The 23,627-nt window shown below is 46.3% G+C and overlaps 1 protein-coding gene across 4 annotated transcripts in view; it reads right to left on the bottom strand.

The window, feature by feature from the left end:
• PDGFRA (platelet derived growth factor receptor alpha) overlaps window positions 1-14,525 on the bottom strand; it is a 46,513-nt gene extending 31,988 nt beyond the window's left edge. For 2 of the 4 annotated variants that reach the window (XM_074275437.1, XM_074275440.1), the window contains exons 1-3: window positions 14,346-14,525; window positions 2,398-2,458; window positions 444-761 (exon numbers count right to left, since the gene is read on the bottom strand). In XM_074275437.1, the coding sequence (XP_074131538.1) occupies window positions 444-761; window positions 2,398-2,446 (367 nt within the window). In that variant the 5' untranslated portion in view covers window positions 2,447-2,458; window positions 14,346-14,525. Of the gene's footprint in view, window positions 1-443; window positions 762-2,397; window positions 2,459-10,443; window positions 10,573-13,059; window positions 13,145-14,345 lie in introns of those variants that run through there. The other 2 variants (XM_074275439.1, XM_074275438.1) reach the window with 2 other exon arrangements.
• Window positions 14,526-23,627: the final 9,102 nt, after the last annotated feature.

Here is a 23,627-nt window from a genome sequence, read left to right as displayed (position 1 = left end):
AATACTATTCTAAAAACAAACAAACAAACAAAAACAAAAAACAGGTTATAAAGTGGTGGGTATGGTAAGTGTAGGTAAGGAAGTAGTCTGAATGTACTCAAACTCCCTTCCAAAACTGAGTCAGCAGATAGGAACTTTTCCCCTTTTAATCTCTGATTTCATAAGTACAAAACAACCACAATGGTAATAATAATAATAATAACAAAGATTTGTCTTTGGCTTCAACCGTAAAGTCTAATAGAATGACTGGCTATGCTCTTTATGTTGATTCAGTCTGGAAAATACTATGGAGATAAAGATGTTGGGATGGTTGTATTCTAAGCCCCAATTTTTGTCCCCAAGTGCTGACGGGTTTCCCCATGTCAATGTGCTTCCTGTAATTCAACTTGAGTCAACCTATGAGACAGGGAAATGCTAAAAGTGTCTGAATCCCAAGCACTCACCTGGCACATAGATGTAGATGTCTCTGCCTTCGATCTCAGTCTCCTCTGTCTGAGTGTGGTTGTAATAACAAGTGTACAGTCCTGTGTGTACAGCTGAGGCATTGACCACTTCCAGGACCGTCACAAAAAGGCCACTGTTGTTCTCCTCATTTCTGACTTCTATTTTTTGGTCCTCTTCATCCTTCATGGGGTACTGCCAGCTCACTTCACTGTCCCCAGAGCATCTTAGGGTAAAAGATGAATGCAGCTGCACAACCTTTTCATCCTCATTCGGAAAGACAGTGGGTAATGGAAGCTGGCAAAATGTGAGCCACGGCCCTGTGAAAGGAAACCCTTTCTGAATGGGATGCTTCAAGAAAGGACGGTCTCACTGAGGGAGACTGTGGGAAGCAAAAGGAGCAGCTTATCCCGACAGGGACCCCTTCTATGTAAAGTTCGTTAACATGGAACCCTACACAGAATCGAACTATAGCAGTCACAGCATCTGCAAGAAGGGCTCATTAAAATGTCGCAGAGATTCCCCTGCTTCCAATTCCCACGAAACTTCCCAGATTCAGGCCCCCTCCAAATTTTCTGTGAGCGTTTGTATAAATTAAATGTTAACATTTGATTTTTAATAGCATGTTATGCTATTGAGGAATGACCAATAAAATAATAGGATCAAGAATTCATGGACTCATTATGATGGAATGCTGTTAAAGAGAATCCCAGGGTCACATGGGATGAGAATTGGACCTGATGGACACCAACTGAACAAGCTTCATTTGTGTTCACAGATTACACACATTATACTCGTTACAACTAATTTTGGCAAGCCTGCCCCGCTCCAATTAATTCAAGAAAATAGTGCCGGGTGATAGGTCCTCTAATTGTGTGGTCCTACTATTAGTCCGAAGGGGAGCCTAAAACACCTGGGTTCTATTCTCAAATCCAATTTTCTGTCTCCACTTCTAGTCTGTTGTCCTAACTACAGAACTGATATGAAAACCCGAATTGGTTTTGTCCTTCTCCCTGAAGTCTGCAGATGGAATTACACCCCAATGAAGGATTTGGTGATTGCTGTAAGTGACTGTAAGAGTATGTTTACAAGCAGCCCCAAACTCAGGCAAGCACAGCTGATGAGGTGCAATAAACCACAGCTACTCAATCTCTTTCTCCTACTCAATTCTACCTTATGGACAAGGCCCAAGGCATCGTCCACCGGAGAGAAGCTAGGGGCTCTGATTCTTTCAGACTCCGGGGAAAACAGAATGTTCAATGCTGTAGCCATTACATTCCCAAAGACCAAACATCTGGGTGGGGAAAAAAATGTCAATTATCCAGACATTCAGTTGAAATGGCATTCCTCTGCAAGTCCCTCATTTTCCTCTACCAATTTATCATGAAGGTATTGGTGAGAATCAGTGATTCTGAAGCAGTTTTAAGAATCTGCCTATTTTCAAAAAAAGTTAAGATATAATTGCCAGAGATGATGATGATGATGATGATTTCTGAACTGGATTTTTTTCATCATCATCTGAATATCCTAGCAAGCCTCGTAAGCTACCTTTAATAGATCTGATCCAAAGAGAGAAGGGGAACAATTAGAAGTTGAGTTATTAAATTTCATTTGAACTTAAAATGGTCATACATTTAATAAAATTGCATTTTGATGGCCTTTTTTGAAATGGAAACTAGAAGATACATCTCTACCATAACAAGCAAAATAAATTAAATATCAGAAATAATTACCTAGAAAATTGAGGAAAGGGAAAAAGTTCATATGGAAGGAGAAAAGGAGGCTAAAAGACTTGAGTTTTAGACTATCCTGTTCATATTTCCCTGCAATGCCTGGATTAGCATTTAAATCTGCATTTTATTTTTGCCTATGTGAAAAAAATGAAAATACTGAAAAGCACCAATCTCAGCCAAGCCCCCATAAAACACTTAGACAAGATAAAATTGGCATCCTTACCTGTGAGGAGACATCCCAAGCCCAGGAACGCCCATGGGGAGGCACCCATAGTTATGGAAAACTGAAATAGCAAAAGATCAAGCAAAAACACAGTTAATTTTTAGAACCCAGAGTGATGTTCATAAACATTTTGTTCAGTGGTTTTCCCCTAATTCTGGTATCTAGAAGGCATGCTAGAACTCTCACAGAGACCTCTAAAAGAGATGAATCCAGGAAAAATTCAAGAGATTCTTTCCCACCCCGACATTTCTTTTGTCCAGGAAAATTAGCTTTCTTGATATTTAATTAACCTGGAAGGAAGAACAAAACTGGATGTCTAAAGCTGAATCTTACATTCTATGACAAAAGGTACTGCACTGGAGTCTTTTAATATGTTTAATTGTAATAAATAATCTATATCCAAGTATCATCATTCCCTTTTTACACACCAAAAAAATACTAAATCTCAAGACTGAATGGCTTGGTTGAGATCACTTAACTATCGAGCATCAGGAAATTCAATCCCATGTTCCTCCCTGACTAGACTACACGTCCTGAGTTCATCCCAGAGCACCATACTGACTCCCAACAAACTTATTAGAATCTTGATGACTAATTCAAATGATTTGGTCTCCTCAAACACTAAAACTACACAGTGTTCTGGTTTTCAAGTTTTAATCTTCAGCAACTAAGATTTTTAATTTGCCCATTGAATGTAGTGTATTCTATTAAACACTAAGTTCCTTGACCATTCCAAATTCTTTTTAAAAGTGAAATATGAAGTAAGTGGAGCAAAAAAAGCAATACATACAACAAGCCAATGACAACAATGGAATGGAAAAAAAAAATCAGCATGAAGTAACTTAGACTGAGTTTTGTGAAATTATCAGCACCCCAAAGAAGAGCTAAGAGGCCATTTTCTCCCCTCCACTCCTCTGCAGAGTTTGGGGTCCATAAGATATAGAATACTGCATGTAATGTCAAGCTTTTCCAATTTGTTAGTGGATTTTAATGATCTCTTCCCTTTTCTTTTTAAAAATTATTTTGTTATAAGGAATATTTTCTGGGAGGGGAAAGACTATGAGAAAAATCTAGGTGATGTCAAAACACTAGTTATTCATCAAAATCTATTTTTAAAAAACCTGAATTCCCTGGCACCATAATAGGAAAACAGATGGAAATGATTTGTTTCTACACTTTACACTTTTGGATTTTTAATCCAAATAAATGTGAATACTTTTTTAGCCCATTAAGATGTACAGGTTCATTAAAAATGTACCATAAAGAACATAAGCAACCAAGTTAGTTTAAAAATCCATTTATTAAGTACCTCCAGAGCACACACTAGTAGGGATACAAATTGTAATAATAATAAGTTCCTTCACTGTCCCTGCTTTCCTGGTGTCTACAATCCAGGAGAAAGATTAAGCACATGATAATAGAAATCAATGCAAAATCAATATATAAATGAGGTGTGAACCGGGGGTGAGGAATCACACAAGACCTGGTCAAAAACCTCGAGACAGCTGAGCTGAATCTAAAAGATCAGCCATAATCTCAACTAGTAGGAATTGTGGGTAAGATCTCTTTATCCTAAAAAACAGCACCAGAAAGACATTGAAACAAAAGCAGATATTATGTAAAATGGCGTAGACTCCAGTTTAACTGGAGGGTAGATAGAATATAGGGTGTTCCAAACATCTTTAAACTATTAAAGCACAAAGCTGCACTAACACTTTCTGAGACACCCTGTATTCAAAAGATGTATGCAATAATACTAGGTGGATCCAGATTTTAGAATGCCAAGGGAAGCTACTGAAAGATTCTCAGAAGGAACATGATCAGAATTAGGTACAAATAAATTTAATCTGGCGGCAATCTGATATGTGATTGGGGGGAAAGAGATTGAAAAACACTACAATTGAATTTTTTTTTAATTTTTCTTAACACTTCTCAGTTTTTGTTGTTCATAGCTTTCTAAATCTCCAAATTTGGGGACTAAAATTTTCCATGTCTTTTTGTTATAGGTTACATCCAAATGTGCAATGTGGGATTTCTTGACATACTTTAATGAAGACTTTTTTTTTAGAATTCTAAATTTGCTTTGGGAGTGTCACTTTAAAAAGGGGGATCTATTCCTTAGTAACACTGGGAAAGTTTTCTTGGAATTAACCAAAAGTTTTGCTGCCAGTGTCCAGATTTGTTGAAAATTTCACAAACACATAAATCAGGAAAGCCCTAGGCAAGTAAGTGTTCCTTAAAGAGTACTGGGACACAGAATGTTCTCATATGTTCCAGGTATATTTGGGGCCTCAGAGGAGAACTTCTAGCACATTCTGTCAACATTTTAGCCAGGAACTTTATATCCTTAGTCCTCAACAAAAAATGAATACAACTTTTGCCACAGGAAGCAAAGGAGGCAGTTTGGATTATACCCCAAGGCAAAAGACAGAAAAGATGGAGGAAAAGCAGCAGAGGAAGCCTGTAGAACAGAAGAGGGAGAGAAAGAAAAAAGAAAGGAATTAAGAGTGGCCAAATGGTAATGAGAAAGTCACTTCCCTACCCCTATTCTTAGGAAGTCTATAAAATCTCTTAACCCTTCATTTTTCCCTTTAATTTTGTGATCCTTCCCTTTCCATTTCACTAACCCCCACACCTTTCCTTGTGTGTCAAATTCTTAACACATAAAAGCAATGCAAAATAAAGAGATCTTTGAGTTTTAAAATTCTGGCAAAAAGTCAACCATTGGTCCTAATGTTAAGATGTGTTGGTAATCTAACCTACATGGAGCTCAGTGTATAACTGACTTTAGAGAAATTAGAAAAAGAAAACTTTTCTGAATGTTCCTTCTCCAAATGAATCCTAGAATCATAGGTTTAGAAGGGACCTTAGGGGCCAACTAGTCCATCACCTATTACAGATGGGAAAACTGTGCCCCAAAGAGATAAAATTATTCGTCCAAAGTCACACAGAGAGTGAATGGCAGAGAATTTAAACCCAAGGCATCTGGCTCCAATACTACCCAGTATCCCTGTGGTGTCCATGGCTTATTTTTCATACAAGAATGGGAAATTCAACTTAATCCAATTCAACATTTATTTAAATGGCTGTAAATTACTGGGCATAGTCCAAGGTGCTGGGGTAATGGAACAATTTATCAAGTGAGAATAACTGTATCCCTTCACAGATTTATAGCACCTTTAATTCCAGTATCTTACGCCTAGCTAAGATGACACAAAATTAGCAACAGTAATGTATGTTGTTTTTGTTCTTGAGTCATTTCAGTCCTTCCTGACTCTTCATGATCCATTTGGGGTTTTCTTGGCAAAGATCCTGAAGTGGTTCTCCATTTCCTTCTCCAGCTCATTTTACAGATGAGGAAACTGAGGTAAATGGGGTTAAGTGACCTTCCCAAGGTCACATAGCTACTAAGTAAGAATCTGAGAAGTCAGGAAGATGTGTTTTCCTGACTCTAAGCTTATAATTCTATCCACTCTGTCACCCAACTGCCTCAGACAAGGCTAAACTGTGATATAATCCATAAATACTACATAGACCCCAGATGCTCAGTAGATTATGAGCTGGATTTTTCTATTGAGTTAGCCATTTGATATATCAAGCAGATAATAGCTTTAATATATCCTTGCTGAAGCCTGATCACCTTCCTCAGCCCCCCCCCCCCTCCTCATTATAGCCATATAGTTCCATATAGCCAAATTCCTAATTGGCTGATTTTCATTAGGAAAAAGAAAAGTCTTTCTGTTCATGCTGGGAGCGAGGGGGCAGGTTAGGGGAGAGTGGTTCCTGAGTATAAAATAGGAGGGTCCTCTTGTTTATTTCAAGCAGAAAATGTGTGAATGATAATCTAAATATTTCAGCAATAACCCACACTATTTCCTAATGTAAATTGTGATCTCTCTCTCTTCCCTTCACAACGGGGGGACAAAACACAATGTAGTCACACAGTGTTGGCTGGCTGGCAATGCACCGGGATGCTGACAATCCTCTGAGCAATGGGGCTTCCACACCATGGCCAGCACAGCATGCCAGCCAAGCTGAGCCTGGCTAGTCTTATTTACTACAATTAGCAGTAATGGCCTATGTGTTTATGTATCAACCTCCCACTGATAATAGACTTAGGGAACTTCAAAGAGCTCCTCCAGAGCCAGCCTCCTTTCTTGGTTTTATCACATTTGGATCCTGTATTTCTTTAGATAGACTTAGCCACTATACATCTTTAAAGCATTCCCAGATTTAAAGCAGGGACTGATTGCTCACGGGGCCCTGTTCTGAAGATAGATTTACTCTTCCAGACTCTGCCAGATTTCCTTCTGCTTTTTTCAGATTGAGAAATTCTGATGCCCTGAGTATGTTATGCAAAAACACTGAAAATGAAGCAAAGAAACAGACCCCCGTTGAAGGGGGGAAAAAAAGAAAAAAAAAGATAATGCTCTGAATGCTTAACAACAACATATGTTTAGTTAAAACTTGTTTCTCCCATAGAACTGATAGCCGCCATAGAATTCTAAGCACATTATAAATACCTCACATTCCCAGATGTGTGCCTCAGAGGTAAACATTACTAGAACACACTCCTGGTTTCCCCCAAGGCCAATGAAAATCAATAGCTGAGACATTAAATTAAACCATGGACCAGTTGATAATAGAAATCTCTGGAGAATGATATACTTTCTGAGATGAGGATAAGACAATGTATTTCAATTATTTTTACAGAGCTGTCCTGAATCTTCCTTTATAAATGCTTCTATTACATTGCCCACTCAAAAGGAAGACGCATAAAATACAAGCAATCATAAAGGCAGAAAAGTAAATTCTACTGATTTGTCTGGGATGTAAAACCCTGTCTCAGAAATCAGAATCACCGGGGGGATTTTGTTTAAAATAATTCGATAGTTTCACTGGTGTCGGCCACATGCTGAACTCCCTGTAAGATATGCTACAGAAAAGTCAGAAGATTCCTTCTTGAGGTGTCAGTGCCTAAGAGGTAACAACATCTGGGAAGAGAGTTAGATTTCTGTCATCATTTAAGCTCCTTGGTCTTTGTCCTCTCCCCTCCCCCATCCCCATTTCTCTCTTCCTTCTCACTTTCTTCCTCAGAGAAAAGAGCTTAGACTAGACATCAGAAGAGCTCTCACCCGGCCCTCCCAGTTGTTTGTTGAGGGGCTCTTGGCAGGGTACTAAAACTCCTCTTAACGATATTTGCAAAATCCAGATCATGAAACCAGCTGTGACTGGGTTGAGGTGAGGATCAAATGTGATGCTTATAGTTTTCATCGCTATACAAATGTACACAATCATAAATCTTGTCATTGTATCAATCTATTGTATCAATCTATGAGCAATAAAAGAATACAACTAATGCAGTGGATAGATGAACTGGGATTAAAATGAGGAAAACTCATCTTCATGGGTTCCAGTCTGACTTGGGACATTTGGTAGCTATGTAATCTCCTGCAAGTTACTTAACCTTGTTTCCCTCAATTTCCTCATCTGCAAAATAAGTCGGAGAAAGAAATGGCAAAGCAAGCCAGCATTTTTGCCAAGGAAACCCCAAAATGGAATCACATAGAGTTAGACGTGACTTAAAACAACTCAACAACAAGAACAAAAAAGACGAGCCTTTCACAGACTCAATGGAAAGCAGACATGGAAACAAATGTGCTTGACACTTCTCTGCCATTAAGCTCTCTAACTTGTCAAGGAAGTCAATCACCTCCCCCCAAAACAAATAAACAAACTCCAGAAAAAAATCCAGCTAAAAGCACAACCCCAAATCTCAAACCACAAAAAAAAAAAGCAATTAAGACACATAGCTTATAAGAATTGTATTGTCAGGAAAGAGAGACGTGCTTTGTATAATTCCAAACCAATAACCAACTAAACAACAAGAATACAAGGACTAAGGAATAGTGACTTTCAGCACCCCCACCCCCACCTCATCACTACTGACAAGGGCCATTAAATTCCAAGGGAAACTATGATTTCTTTCAACAATGACTTCATCGAGATCCAGATTCCCAAAGGTTCCTCTAATGTCAGCTCTCCTGAGCTAATTCTAAATGTAAAATTATAGGGGTTTGTTTTGCTGTTTTGTTGGGTTTTCGATCCAAGTGGTCTGCTCGATGTGAGGCAATCTGAGAAAAGGCGAGCGCGCAGCGTCTAGATCAGCTGCTATTCCTCCGATCTTTCTTTTTTCCTAGCCAAGCTTTTAACTTTCCTTAGGTCAGCCGCGCACATGCCGGCGTGTTTTTTGGTTTTTGTTTTGTTTTGCTCTCAGTTAGACATTCCAGGGATGGGCAGGGGTGGGTGGGTCCTGTATTTTTTAAGCTGAAGCTTGAATTGTCTATACAGTCACTAAGAAACTAGAGCGCTTGTTTGGACTGAAGCAACCCCGTCTCCCCAACGGAAAAGTCGGTTATTAGCAGGGAATAATTAACCACCGGGGTCGGTCTACATAACAGAGAAGACGTAATGCCTTTTTTCCCTCTAGGATCAAGTAAAATGAACTCCCATCATCTTTCAAGGTCAAATTGTTATTCTGAGCGGGTCCTTTCTCCCCTTAAACGGTTCTCCTGCTGTTCGCGCAAATGACCACCTGAGGGCAGCCTTGAACCACGAATCAGGGCCGCGGCCGGGGCGCAGGAAGGCGTAGTCGCAACTCCAGGTAGAGGGAAAGGAATGTGAATTGCGAGCTTTTCTCCAGTTCGCCTTTTTGTAGACAATGCGCGGGGTTTTGAAGGGAATGCGAGTCGGACCCCAAGGGGGAGCCGAGTGGGGGCCATCCCGAAGCTGTCCAGACGGCCCCGTGTTCTCCGGGAAGGCAGCGAGCGTGGACTCCCCGGGGATCCTGGGATCCCCGGTGACTCGGGACAACTTCTCCTGGGCCGTCGTCCGGGAGGGAGAGGGAGGGAGAGCAGCCCCAGCCCGGGAGCTCGACGCTTCCGAGTGTTCTTCCTCACTGGGAGCCACTGACCCCGTCCCTCCCCCTCCGACAGCCTCCCCGTCTAAGCCGCCAAACGGAGGGCTCCCGTCCTCCATCGGCGCGCCCCCTCTCCCCCGGTATTTGGGGAGTGCAGCGCCGCTTTACCCTCACCACACACCTTGGTTCCGTGTCCGCGGCTTGAAAGAGCAAAGGAAGGGAGCGCTTGCGTGTCCCCACTCTGCAGGGGACGCGAGGGCCCCGAGTGGGAAAGTCTGGGGCCGGGATTTGTTGTTGCTGTTGGTGCAGCCACGGCGAGCCGCCGCTTCCCGGAGCCGGGAGTTACCCAATCTGCTTCACACACCATTGTAAACCGTAATAAAACTGCGCGGCGGGAGACGGGGCAGGCCGCGCTGGCCGGCTCCAAAAACCGCTGGCTGATTGGAAACGACTGTTCCCGTTGCACAATAATGTAGGCTCGTTAAAGGGGAACGGGCGGCCGGGAAAGGGAAGGGGCACTGGAAGGGATGGGAAAACAGCAGTGGAAAAGAAAAAGATGGTGGTCGCCGGCGTCCAGAGCCCGGGCCTCCTTTACCCCTTCCCTCCCGGGCACTGCCAGCACCACCCCGACAGCCCCCTCCCCCCCTTTCCCTCCGCGCCCCCCACCCCTTGCCTTCGTTCCATCCCGGCTCAAACGCCTGGCTCCAGGGACTGGATTTGGGTCTCGCCGACGAGGGGAGCGGGGAAACCCCAGTTCTTACATTTTAGTCCATCCAGAACACTTCACCCAGAGCGGAAAACGGGCGTCTCAGACCCAAAGCTGGGACCAGGGGGCTGCCTTCTCCCGAAAGAAACGAGGGGACGGCAGAGGCCGGAGCGCCCGCTAGGGGGCGCCGCGAGACCGCGGACCCCAAGCCAGGCGAGCTCGGGAGCTCGCCAGTCCTCGACAGCGAAGGACCGGCCACCGACCCCGCAGCCTGCCCTTTCCGAGGGAAATTACACGCTGGCACCGTCCGGCCGCGCCACCGCGCCACATCAGCCGGGCACCGGCCGCGGGCCTGCCCCCGCCCCCAGCTCCCCGCAGTCTCCAAAGTGCCCGCTCCCCTCCCCCCGCACCGCCCTCTTGCCTCCTGCGGTGGGGCTCAATGAGGCTGGCTCCACGGTCGCCCCCGCACGGCCCCCGGGCCACGTCCCGCACGGCCGCCCCCCGGCTCGGAGCAGCCGTCCCAGCGCCTCGGCCGCCGCGCCTTCGGCAGGATGTGTGCAGTCTGCATTGTTTTATGCTGAGACCTCAGAGAAAGGAGATTGGACGGCGGAGGGGGGCGGTCGAGTTTAGGGTTACACCTCGGTACACAAGCGCCTCCTGCAGACCTTGCAGCAATAGGAATGGGGGTGCGGGGGCCTGCGAGAGCAATCCCGTAGGAGCCCCCGGGGAGCGCCGAGTTAAGCCAGGGAGAAAGACAAGAGGGATCTCTCCGGGAGAAGTCCGTTTTCTCTCCCAAGTCCCTACATCCATCCACAAGCCCTCACGAAGCTCCTGCTCCGAGTCCTCTCCCCCGGACCCCTCCCATCCCAGACCCAGGGCTGTGGGCGGTGGATCGCCCTTCTTAGGATCCCGACATTTAGCACGGGGCCCGGCGCACTGTTAGCTCTTATCGTTAGCTCCCGCCCGTCCATCCCCCACAGTTCACATTTTCGGCTTCCTCGCCTTCTCCACAGGGCGAAAGGCTGGTCTGGCGTATTTTGTCCAAAGGGAAGCGTTTAGCATTCACACTTTCAAACCTCCAGCTCACCTTCCTTAGAGACCCAGCGGGGTCAGTGATTAACTTGAGACAAAAGGGGGAGATTCAATTAAATTTAATCACCATCCGGTTCTAAGGGAGTCTCTAGAGCAGAGCCAGAGCTCCAGGACTTTAAAGAGTAAGACTCAAGAAAGTTTAAGAAGAAACGGGCGCCCCCTCCCCCCGCGTTCGAGGAGAGGGGCGGCGAAGAAAGCCTGCGGGACCCTGACATTGCCTGCTTAGATGCTACGCTGGCCCGGTGCACAGGACCAAAGCCTCTCCAGCTGCCGCCTCCTGTGCTCCGGCCGGGCCAGAGCCAATCTCAGCCTGGGGTGCGAAATGTTCTTTCCTCATCACAAACAAATAAAGGGGACAGAAAGGAGGCTTCTTTATGCTCGGTCTGGAAAGAAAGGCAGCCAGAAAAAGGACCCTGCTCTAGTCGATGAGCCCCAGGGGGCGCCCTTCTCCACCCCATTCGGCGCCAGTGGCGTTCCCAAACCAGAAACCCAATTCCTTACTCCTCCCTTCCCCTCCCTAGCTCGGGTCCCACAGCTGGACGCGTCTCCGAGCTGCAGTGGTTTGGGCGTTCGGTGGGGGGAGCCCAGGCTTTAGAGCCGCTCAGCAAAGAAACTGAGTCTAATCCTTCCAAGGCCAGAAGGGTCCTGACCCGGGGGGGGGGGGGGGGGGAGGGAATCAGGCGATCAAAATGTCCCTTTTTTCCCTTTCACTCTTCTCAGGGTCCAAATTAAACAGCGTTTGGGAAGCGAGAGCCAGCAGGAAGCTGGGTCTGGACACAGAGGCTAAGTGGAGGTTAGGCTACCTCGACTTTTGAGGGCGCTGTAGGAGGAGAAGGAATATCGTGGTAATCTGGAAGGAGGCTGCATTTGAATGTGGGACAGCGGGTGGGGGAGAGGGAAGCCTGGGGGAATCTAGCATGGCAGAGGCCTGAATAATAATAATAATAATAATAAGGCAGCCAGTTACTAGGGCGGGGGGAGGGGGAGTAAGGCCACTGATGTTTGTGATCACCCCAGAACCTCCCCCCTTCTTCAAGACTCCCCGTTACGCCTTCCCTTAGGCACAGGGAGGGACTTGGGTGGCTAAAAGCGGGGGACTGAAGCCTCTCCGTTATTCCTCGTATCTCTTTCCGCTCGCCCCAAATTGCTGCTCAGTTCTAGTCTGGAGTCATCACGCACCCGAGGCTATTCGGTCCAAAAAAGTTGAGCAATCCACTGGCCGAAGGGCCCAAAGTCCCATTTCCCAGGCTGCCACCTCAACAGTGGGGGCTCCGTTCTGCCCCACCGCGGGGATGCTTTGGTCCCAAAGAGGGGGGTCGGAATCCCGACTCCCACCCCCTTCTGCCCTCCTCCTTTCCCCCAAAACCCAGAATCCGGGGCTGCCAAGCTCTCCTGGATGTTTCGGGGAATTTTCCTAGTTCTCCCCAAAACGGAGGGAATGAAAGGGTTCGAGGTGGTCACGTAAACAAGGCTCCCCGAGACCAGAGCCTGATCGGCCCAGAAACTTGGCTCCCTCAGAGGGGGGCGCCCACAGATCCACAGGGTCTATTTCTGCCCCCGTCCCTCGCCGGGCGCTGCCTGCGAGGCTCTCCAAAGGCGAGGCTGAAGCCGATCGTTTCCAAAAGCCGCGCCCGCGCCCCGCGCTCCGCAAGAAGTTAATCTCACGTGTAAAAGCCGATTTACACGGGGATAGACTGCGAGGGAAAAGGACGCGCGCGGGCGGAGCAGCCAAAAGCGGGGCTCTGGGGAGCCCGGGGATGGACGCCGCGGGAGGGGGGAGGAAGGGAGGCAGGGAAGGCCGGGCACGCTCGGCAGACTTTGCCACGAGTCCCAAGAGAGCAGAGGCGCGCGCGGGGGCCCAGGCCCGGGCCCGGGGCCCCCGTGAGGTGGGGCTTTCGAAGGGGCTGTGGAGAGCGCAGGCAGAGGCCCAGCGCCCATCGCTTACCTTGCGCAAAAAGTTTCTCAGCTCTCAGTCCTCCCCTCAACTCCCCACATGTGTTGCTTGGAGAAACGGTCCGGCACTTTTCTGGCGATTTTCCTCCTTTCCTTCCTGTTGCCGCGGTTTGCCAGAGGATCCGAGAGAGCGGCAATATTCCAGGAGCAAATGTTTTTCCAAATCCACTCACGATGATAATAATAATAGCGCGGACTCCTGGACGGGAGCCGGGACGCGGCTCGAAATTCCTTCAGTCCCAGGTCTGTGGAATGCCGTGCGCCGACGGCTTCTGCTCGCCTTCCAAATGTGTTTGTCATTAATGCCAGAACTCCTTCCCCCCGCCAGTCGGCCGGCCGGCCAATGCCGCCTCTTCCACACCAGATCCGTCGGCCGTCCCACCAGTCCTGGGAGCCGAGAGCCCCGTAGCACCGCCGAGCTCTGGGACCTTTTGCTTTGACGCCTCGGGAGAGTCTCCCGCTAGCAGGCGGCGGAGCGCCCCCCCCCCAACCTCCACACGCCCCCACCCGGCCCTCCGCAGACGGTCAGAAGCGCCTGGCGGCCGCCGCTTCTCCCCAGGGTCTCAATCCTCGTAGCCTCGTTGAGCGCCGTCCAGTAATTACGAACGCATCCCTGGCGTCCCCTGTCCTCCGAGGTCCCAGGATCTCTCCGGCAAAACCTTTCTCCCCCAGTCACGCCACTCCCTTCATCGCCCTTCTCCCCAAATCCACCCCCTTGCCCGACTCTCCCACAACTACTCTGGACCTCCTCGACAGAGCGGGCAGCCTGGATGCACCAACCCCCCGAAAAGACTTAAAAGCCCCATTAAAACCTTGCCGTTTCCCGGGAATGGTCATTAGGAGCAAGGCAAAAGCGCTATATTCCTTCCCAATCCACCACCCCCACCCCCACCCCCACACGTACATAAAAGCGCAAAATAGCAGATTAAAGCGCTTCGGTGCTTTCTTAAATGATGCCCTCTCCCCCTTCCAAAATGTAGTTTAAATCATTTCAGATTTTTAAAGGGGAGGGGGTGCAGAAAAGGAGCCCAGAAAAAAAAAAAAAAACCACTAACTTAAAAAAAAAAATCCTCCGTCTTTCTCTTGCTCCCAAGTTATTTTGCTTCCCGACTTGTTCAGGTTTACTTAGGAGAAATTACTCTCTGAAGGCAGAGATGAGCTCCAGCATTTTTCCCCGTCGCCAAGGTTTATAAAATGACCGCATTTCTTCCAGCTCGAGCCTAGACTTCCCCAGAAAGGAAAACAAAGTGGAAATTCACAAACGCGTCCTCCCCTTACCTTATCTCTACGTTACTCCGCAATGAAAGTCCTACTCAGTCAGATATAGGTATATCAGATATAGGTATACATCTATGTCCCTATCTCGAGGAACTTTCCCCTTCCCGTTTCCTCCTCTCGTTTCTTTCTCTCTTAGCTGAAAGCGTCAGGCGCTCAAAACCCGCTTTTTGTAATCGAGTCAATGTTAAAGTCTATCCTAAAACTAATCATCTGCTTTAAGTAAATAGCTGACAGGAATGAAGCCCCCCTCCAACCCTCTTCAAAATAAGAGTCTCCCTCGCAGTTAGGACTTTGGAGACGCTCTGCCTTCCAGCTTAGGGTGTTCCCTGTCGCTTTTATTCAGACAGGGAGTCCACCTCCAACCCCCAGTCTTTATCAACAACTGGGGGTCGGGGGGAGGGACGAGTTGGCCATATGGGGTGCAGGGTGTGGGGAATGTATTTTGATAGTCTTGCTCTGCGGGGAGAAAAGTTTCATTAAAATCCAAACTGCTCCCAATTTCATGAATGAGCTCGGCACACTTTTGGAACTTTTCTCAAATGTATTTTTTAGGGGAGGGAGAATTTTTTAAAACGTTCCTTTGTGGAGACAGCCTCCAGAGAAAAGAAAACACATTTGGAAGTAACTTTTAGCGGGGTGGGGGTGGGAAAGATGGGGTGCGCCGTAGATCGCACAGAGTGGCTGGGAGATTTTGACCCCGAGTCTTCGGGAGAACGAATGTACAGTGTTTTGGGGGCTCTCTGCAGCCCGTGGCTGTTTACAGGTCCAGTGTGATAGGTATGCAGGGACAGAAAGACCAGGGAGGAAATGGAGGAGTCTAAATCGGGCATCTTTGTCTTTGAGGGTAATCTGGGAGAGAGACTGATGCGGGCTTCTGGCTCTACAAGACGGCTGAGATTTGGGTGGAGGTGGGAGAGCATTTTGAAAAGGGGCACGGGGAAGGAGCCCTTTCCCCCCTCCTCCCGCGCTCCCTTCTGCAAGAACAGATTGGGGGGAGGGCATCTTTCCTATTTCCCCACCTCGGGCTCCAGGGAGGAAAGCTGAGGGCCATCTGCAGCCCTCTCCTAGGAGGCGAGCTCCGCACGAGGGTCCCTGCAGAGGTGTCATCCTGTCTCTGAGAGCCAGGGGGCACTGCGGTTCTAGAAAACAGGCCTCCTCCTCTCGGGACCTGGAGTGTGGAGGGTGTGTGTGTGTGTGTGTGTGTATGTATGTATGTATGTATGTACACCCTGCGCTGGGGGAGGGGAAGGTGTCTCGAATGTATTTCGAACAACGTTGCACTTTCCAGAGAGTGTTTTTAGAGGGGCGTCTCATACAGGCTCTTTTCTCCCCCAGCCCAAAGCAAGAGATTGGCAACTTCCCTTCCCCCATCTCCCCGCTGAAGCGTAGGGAGAAGAGGAATAGATGAATTGCAGCTTACATTTTTTTTTTTTTTTGCTGGGGGGGGGAGGGAGGGAGGGAGAGCTGCCGTTCGAAGTTCAGCTTGGCGTGCGAGGCTTGGGGGGTTGCGTAGAGTCGCCCCCCAGAGACGAGAGGAGGGGGACCCTTGGGCTGAGCCTCGAGTCCTCTCTGCATATTCCCTTCTACCGCATCTTCAGCTGGGGCACTGCACAAGCCCACTATTGCTTCCACATGTTCCTTCAGGAAATCATTGGAGGCAAATAGATGAACAGTCCCTTGTTCGAAATGCTAACAGGATACCGTAATGCTTGTAGATGAGGAACCGGAGAGACTCTGCCCTTCTCCACTCCATCCTCCACAAGACAGGGGACCATTAAAGGAAAACAAGCCCAATCCACGATGCTAGGTGGTGCCATTTGGACTTTTTGTCTAAAAACAAGATTGAGAATCAGGGAGAGGAGCGGGAGCCCGATAAACCGGGGGTCGGGGCTCCGCTCTGCCTCAGCCAAGCAGTCGCTCCTTCCTCTGGAGCTGAGGGCCCCAAGGCCGCCCGCCCACAAATGGGAACTTCACAGTTCATTTCAGAGTCGCTTTATTGAGCCCTGGTTTTATTCCAGTAAATGGAGGCCCAGGCGGCAGTGTCCGGCGGGAACCTCCCTTGAAAGAAAAAGGAAAATGGACGAGCGCCCAGCACCCAGTTGTCCTTCTGTTTGTAATTACCTGCCTAATTTGAATGATGCCTTTGTTATGATCATTAACAAACGTTTGCTAAAGGTTTCCATGTGTGACATTCTCAGCTGGCGATAGCGCTAAGGTAGGGGGTCAGGAGGAAGGGGAGAGAGCAAATGGAAGGCCTCTTGTTTCCAGCACGGCCACTTGCGGATGGAGGCTGGGAGAAGACGCGAAGGGGTCCGCGAGGCCCTTCCCTGCGCTCCCGGAGGACAAGAAAACGAAGGCGCCGAGCCCTCGCGGCCGGGCCCTCCGCTGGGGCCTGGGACCGGGCCTGCCAGAAAGACGGCCATTTTCCACAGCTTGGGATCCCGAGCTTCTCTCGCCCCCTGCGGTCCCCAGATTAGATTTCAGGGACGACCTCGGGCTCCGCCTGTCAATCAGCTTGGGTGGCTCGCTGCGGGCCGGAGAGGGCTAGGCCGGCCCTCTCCCCCAGTGTTGTTCTAAGATTCTCCGAGATTGCTCCCTCGACGTGGCCCGGTGGCCTGTGTGGTCCGCTGCGGCCGGGAGCCGGGCGACGAGCCTCCTCCCGGACCGGGCTGGCTGCTGTTTATTTGTTTCTTAAATGGGGACCTGGCTGGTCGAAACCCCGGCGGGCCACGCACTCGCCATATGTGCCCCGAGGGGGAGTGACCTGCCCTGGCCCGGTCCCGTCCCTGCTGCCCTTTCTAGGCCCGCGTGCCTGTGAAGGTCCCAACCCCCGCCCGGCTTAGCTCGGTTTTTTCCCCTTATTTTTTTGAGAGGGGGGGAGGTATAGGGTAAGGGATTAAGAATGAGATTTTTCGACTGAGGATCTTGGGGGGGTCTGATAAAGTCCGTGTTAAATCTCTCAGATGCTCCAGGAGAATGCAAGAGTGCTGAACTCTGCGGGCCAGACATTCACAGCTTCGGCGGCTAGGGAAGTGAGGAGGCAAATCAGATAAATAAATGGAAAGGGGGAGGGAGAGACAGAGAGTCGGAGAGGGAGGGAGAGACAGGCAGACAGAGAGGGAGGGGGGAGACAGAAAGGGAAAGAGACAAGGAGGAAAGAAGAGAGAAGGGGAGGGAGGGAGAGACAGAGAGACAGAGGGGGAAGGGAAGGAGAGGCGGGAAGAAAGAAAGACAGAGAGGGAGGGAGGTGAAGACGGAGGGGGGAGGGGGGAAGTCGTTCATTCATCATCCCCATAAACTACTCTAGCCCAGGTTTGGTATTACAACAAGGAATTAAAAGCAGAGCCCTCCACTGCCTAGAACTTCTCAGTTCTGAGCGAGAGATGACTATTTGAGGTTCCCCCCCCCCCTTCTTTCCCCTTTTCCTTCATTCTTTCCCTTCTGCTCACTCCTCAGTCCCACCAAAGGGAGCTTCGACTGTGGCATCCACAAAGTTCCTTGAGCAAATGAGAGAGAGAAAGCCCGGACGATGGTTAAGGAATCATCCGAACAAATGGCAATAATTTAAAAGCTCGATTGGGCCGATCGTTGGGGGTTGGGATGGAGGTGAGCAGAAGGGATTCGTGGGGAGAACGCTTTTCCTTTGTTGGTTCAGGTTTCGAAAACCAAAAAACCGTTTGGTGAGATTACAAATGAAATGTCACTCCAGCCCTCTCCCCCGCCCCCTTCTCCCACTCCCAAGCAAACCAGGCCCCCTTCTGCACGCGGCGCAGCCCAGTCGCTTCCCTGCAGGGCTGGGATGGGGGAGGAGAGTCGGGGGTGGGGAGGGGAGCTTTTGCTGGGAAAACTCTTCGGAGGCTGTGCGGATGTGGCGCACAGATGTGCCGTTCTCAGCTCTGGGGGAGAGAATTGGGGCCGAGAGGAGGGGGTGCACAAGGATCCGCCCCTGCCTCTAGCCGTCGGGCCCTGGGAGCCCGAGGCTCCCAAAGCTTGGAGCTGCGTGGGTCACCCTGCGCTTGAAGCCCGTGCTCAAGAGAGGGGAAAGCTCACGGCCAATGCGCTTCTGGAGAGGCTAGCCTCCGACATATCCCTTCTTTAGGGACCCCTCCTTGCGCCTCCCGCTCCGAGGGGAAGGGAGCTTGGGGAGTGGGAAGGTACAACTCCAACTCCCGAGACTCCGGGATGCATCCCGGGGCGGGCAGGAGGCGATTTGTTCCGTGTGCCCCCGAAGGTCAAAGATACCATGATTAATCTGGCTTCGAGCTCGTGGTTTGGGGCATAGAGTACTTTAATTCATGAGCCAGCAGCTTCAATAATAAATAGCCGAAGACTGCTGTTGTTCAGAACTTAAGATCTCCGACGTAGAAACGACCAATGGGCTGTGGAATATTTGGTATTCCCCTTTTCTGTCAGGTCTAGGGAGCCCTAAATCCAGAGAAAATCCTGGGTCTTGTTCTTTCCCACTCCAGGAACTGCTTTTACTTTGAAAACCTCTCGAAGGGGAGGTGGGGTGGGGGGAAAGGCCGATGGGTTTAGGAGGCCTGCTCTTTATTACAGTGGACTCAGCTTTCAGACTCCCAGCAGTGACTTGGGAGGAGAGCAGGGCCTGCTGGAGTGGAGAGGGCAGGAAGGGCCTTAGTCTCTGGAAGGTCCCATGGTGGAGGAGGGCTCCGGCAGAAAAAGAACTTTTTCTCCTTTTTTTTTTTTTCCCCTTTCTCAAGCAGAGAAATATGTATTTCTAACAATGGACTTCCCTTTGGTTAAGCAGGTAGTTTCCACTTCATGTGCTCTTGCATTCATACAAATCAAATTCTGATCATAAACACTGCTCATAAGAACCCGGGCTTTCATGTCCAATATGTTTTGGGTTTTGTTTTGAGCTGCACCTCTTAGTGTTTGTGCTTGTTGATGGTTGCTAAGTTTATAATTAAAACCACACCAAACAAAAACAACTAAAAGAAGGGGACCCCCCTTATTTACCCAGCTGTTTGCCCACCCATCTGCCAGAGTCCTAACAAAATCTTGTCCAAGGAGAACTACATAAACTGAATTAGAATTGGACGTGATCTCAGAAGCCTTCTAGTTCAATTCCATCTTTTTCCAAACGAAATAACAGACCCAGAGAGGTCATGCTGGAAGTAAGTGGCAGAGGTAGGAGAAAGTGAAATGCCCGAGATTGTAGCTCTACATCAGAAATTATGCTGATTCCACCCAATGCAGCCTCTCTAGGAAAGAGTAAAGAAAACAGAGGCAGTTTGAAACTTGGTTAAGAAAGATATTTACATAGCTTAGTAGTGATAAAGAGATACTAAAGTTTAAAGGAATTGTGGACAGGAAGTAACTGGGGAAAGATTTCCCTGCACTCCACACTTTCAGCTTAACCCCTTCCTTTCCCCAAAAAAACAAAAACAAAACAAAGACCTTTTATTGTTCCTTTAATTACTAGAGTCTTCCATCAACTTTATCGTTAATAAAATGAAAACAAATATTTATATAGATATACAGTAAACACTTGACTGATAGAGCAGATAATATGACTTCATTGTACTTAAATATACATTATCTTATTTGATTCTCACATACTAGCCTCCCTCATTCTACAGATAGGAAGTTGATACCAGAGAGGTTGATTTGGTCAAGTTCAAAACCCAAGTCTCCTAAATTCTGGCCATTAAACTCCAATAGCAACCAGGGCCACTTATCTGGACACAAGGATCCCTGTGAGCCAATGTTGATTTAGTTTTAAAATGTAATGTTATCTATTTTTTATTGTATTTTTATACTGTTAAATATCTCGATTATATTTTAATTTGATTTGCACTCTTGGGAGTGTCCCAACTACAAAGTAAACCTTATTTCCCTATACCAGGTTGCCCCTTTAATCAATCAACAATCAAAAATTATTAAGTATTTGCTATGTGCCAGGCATAGCACTAAGCCCTGAGAATACAAATTCAGACAGTGCCCTTGGATAGTTTACACTTGAATGGAGGAAAATAACATAAAAAGGGAGCTGAAAAATAAAGGGGGAGGAGAAAAATAGGAGGTAAGGGGGAGTATGATGACTAAGTTAGAGAATGAGGGACAGCTGATCTGTTCCCTTCTCTAAAATGGAGATTTTTAGGAAGCCGCTGAGTCATGATGGCTAAGTCCAGAGAACATAGTGAGCAAATTTAGTCCCACCCTGGTAGGAGGCAATGTACATAATAAAAGCATATGGAGTAACTGCTGGATTCGTAAGCTATAATCAATAGGAACTGGAGAAATTATAGCTGCTCAAGTTCGCTTATAATTTGCTCTCACTTAAAATTGGTCTAATTAAAAGTAGCTACATTTTTCTTTCTCTAGATTTTGCTTTTGTTAAGCCCACTCAGAGACTGTGTTTAGTCTTTTTTCTCCTGAGACAACTGGGGTTAAGTGACTTGGCCAGGGTCACACAGCTAGAAAGTGTTAAGTGATCTGAGGTCAAATTTGAACTCACGTCCTCCTGACTTCAGGGCTGGTGGTTTATTCACTTCAACACCTAACTGTCCTGACTATGTTTGGTCTTCAAGAAAAAGGACTAGAGATGTGATAATATATATTGGTTGGGTCACTTACAGCCATTCTGTAGTCTTAAGCAGATCTGATTGTGGGAACTGAAATATCCTTGGGCAAGAATGAGCTGGTAGTCAAGGAGGCTGCATTATCTGATTTGTATATGTATCCTTATATATCCTTTGACTTGATACAAATGTGTTTTAAGAGCCTGGAGCAGGAGCAATGTATCTATCCTTTGAATCTATAACTCAATGAAAACAACTGTAAAGAATTTTTTTTCAATACTTACAATGCCCAATAGCAACCATTAGAGTCAACTAAGGCATTATCATGATGAAATTTAGAAAAGCCTGGAAAGACTTTCATGAACTGATGGTAAGTGAAATAAGCAGAACCAAGAGAACATTATACACAACAACAAGATTATTTGGTGATCAATTGTGAACTTGGCTCCTTTCAACAAGGTCATTCAAGGCAATTCCAATAGACTTGAGATGGAAAGATCCATTTGCATCCAGAGAGAAGACTTTGAAGATTGAATGTGGATCATAGCATAGTATTTTCACCTTTTTAGTTGTTGCTGTTTATTCTCAATTTTTTTCTTTCTAATTTTCCCCCTTTTTGAACTGATTTTTCTTGCACAATATAACGAATGTGAATATGTTTAGAAGAATTGCACATGTTTAACCTATATTGGATTACTTGCTGTCTAGGGAAGGAAGGGGGTGGAGAGGGAGGAAGAAAAATTAAGAACACAAGTTTTGCAAGGGTGAATGTTGAAAACTATCTTTGCATGTATTTTGAAAAATAAAAAGCAATTATCATTATTTAAACAATAAAAAGACATTATCTTAGTTCGTAGGGAGAATCAAAGTTCATAAAGAACATCTCCCAAATTTACTGAATTATATACACTTGGAATATCCCCTATGGGCAGAAGAGAACTATGCTGAATGAATTCCAGCACTATGCTAGGTTTGCAGCAGCTCGTAGAGTAGAGAGGAAGTATATTATGCTATATAGGATGCTGGATTTAGAATCCTAAAGACCTGAATGTTATCTAAGACATTTACTAATTGGAAAACCCTGGAGCAAATCACTACCTCCTAGAAACTTGGCTTCCCTTATCTGTGAATTGAGCAAATGATTAGTTGACCTCGAAAATCACTACAAGCCTTAAATTCATGGTCTTGTGAGATCATCTAAAAACTTAAGGAAATGCTATCTATCCTCAAGGAGTTTATAACCCAAGGCTAGATTTTAGGACCTGGGCCTAAAGAGGAAGTATAATTTGGACCTACAATTTCATCAATGTCAACTGTAAAAAATATATATATATGTTTTTTTAATATATAAAATATATTATATATAAATATATAAAATATATATATATATAGATAGATTGAAACTCTGCTGTGATTTCTAGTCTTAGAAGGAGACAGAATTTCAGAATTTAAGTGAATTAATTATTGTTACATCCTCCTCAGATGAAAACCCCACATGTCAGAACTGAAACTTGAACCCAGGCCTTCCTAATTGTAAGTAAGACCTTCTTCCCATTCCCAGATAAGTATTATTGTTATTAGTAATAATAAATGTGAAGTAAGGTTTGCTGATTCCTTATATACATGTTCTTGTTTGAACTACCCAATATCTAATAAGATACTATATAGCTGTTTTTCTTTTTATATGGGATAATGAAAATAGTATCTAAAAATCTAGCACCAGTAGTTACTGTACAACTGACAATGGTGGGTTAGTGCAGAAAGAAATGAAGTCTATTCACAAAGAAGACACGTAGAGCTTTTATTGTTCTCCTTAAACCAGCAGATGTCCATTTGCCCTTGAAAACTGAAATCTAGCTACTAACAACACCTCTCCTCTGAAACTTTTCTCTCGAAGATTTCTGAGGAAGCCTTGATTGCTAAATCTAATAACCTTTTGGGACCTTCTAGTAATACAAGCAATTTTTTTCCCCTTAAAACAAAAAAAAACACCAAAGTCTTTTAAATCTAATAACCTTTGTTCAAGCTTCATCTTTCTTGACCTGTTGGCCATATTGTTCACTGTATACCTTCTTCACACCAATCAATCAACAAGCATTTATTTAGCACCTTTTATATGCCAGACTCTACACTAGGTATCAGAGATACAAAGATAAAAAACAAAACAAAACAAAATACAGTTTTCCTGTTCTCAAGGAATTTGCATTCTACTGAAGAAGTAAACAAAAACATGTAGAATGAATTTTTTTTATTATGGAGAGGCAGTTTTGGTGAAGTATTTGGAATATTCTCTCCACTTTGGGATTTTGTCATTCTGATCACATTATCTCCTTTGCTACATCATCACCCATGTTCTTCCTCCCATACCAAGGTGAAACCCAGAGCTCTTTTGAGGACCTGCTTCTCTCTCTAAACTCATCAGCTGCCAGGGTTCAATTATTATCCTGGTGACTCCTAAATCTATAAAACCCAGTCCTCATGTCCCTTCTGAACTCCATCACCAAATAACTGCTGGATACTTTCTTCTAAATAGATTATTGGCACCTCAGACACAACATATTCAGCATGTAATTCATTATCTTCTCTTCCTTCCTCTCTACTTCTAACACTGTGTCAAGGACATCACTATCTTTTCAGTCACTTTCACAGACTTGGAGATATCCTCAAGTCTTTTCTCTTTCATCCTTTATTTGTAATCATTTGCAAATCTCTGTCTCTGTGTGTCTTTGTCACCAAA

The sequence above is a fragment of the Sminthopsis crassicaudata genome, chromosome 6, assembly GCF_048593235.1.
Source record: "Sminthopsis crassicaudata isolate SCR6 chromosome 6, ASM4859323v1, whole genome shotgun sequence".
NCBI classification, from domain to species: Eukaryota; Metazoa; Chordata; class Mammalia; order Dasyuromorphia; family Dasyuridae; genus Sminthopsis; species Sminthopsis crassicaudata.
Note: the sequence above shows the minus strand (reverse complement) of the source record. Positions and strands in the feature narration are given on the sequence as shown.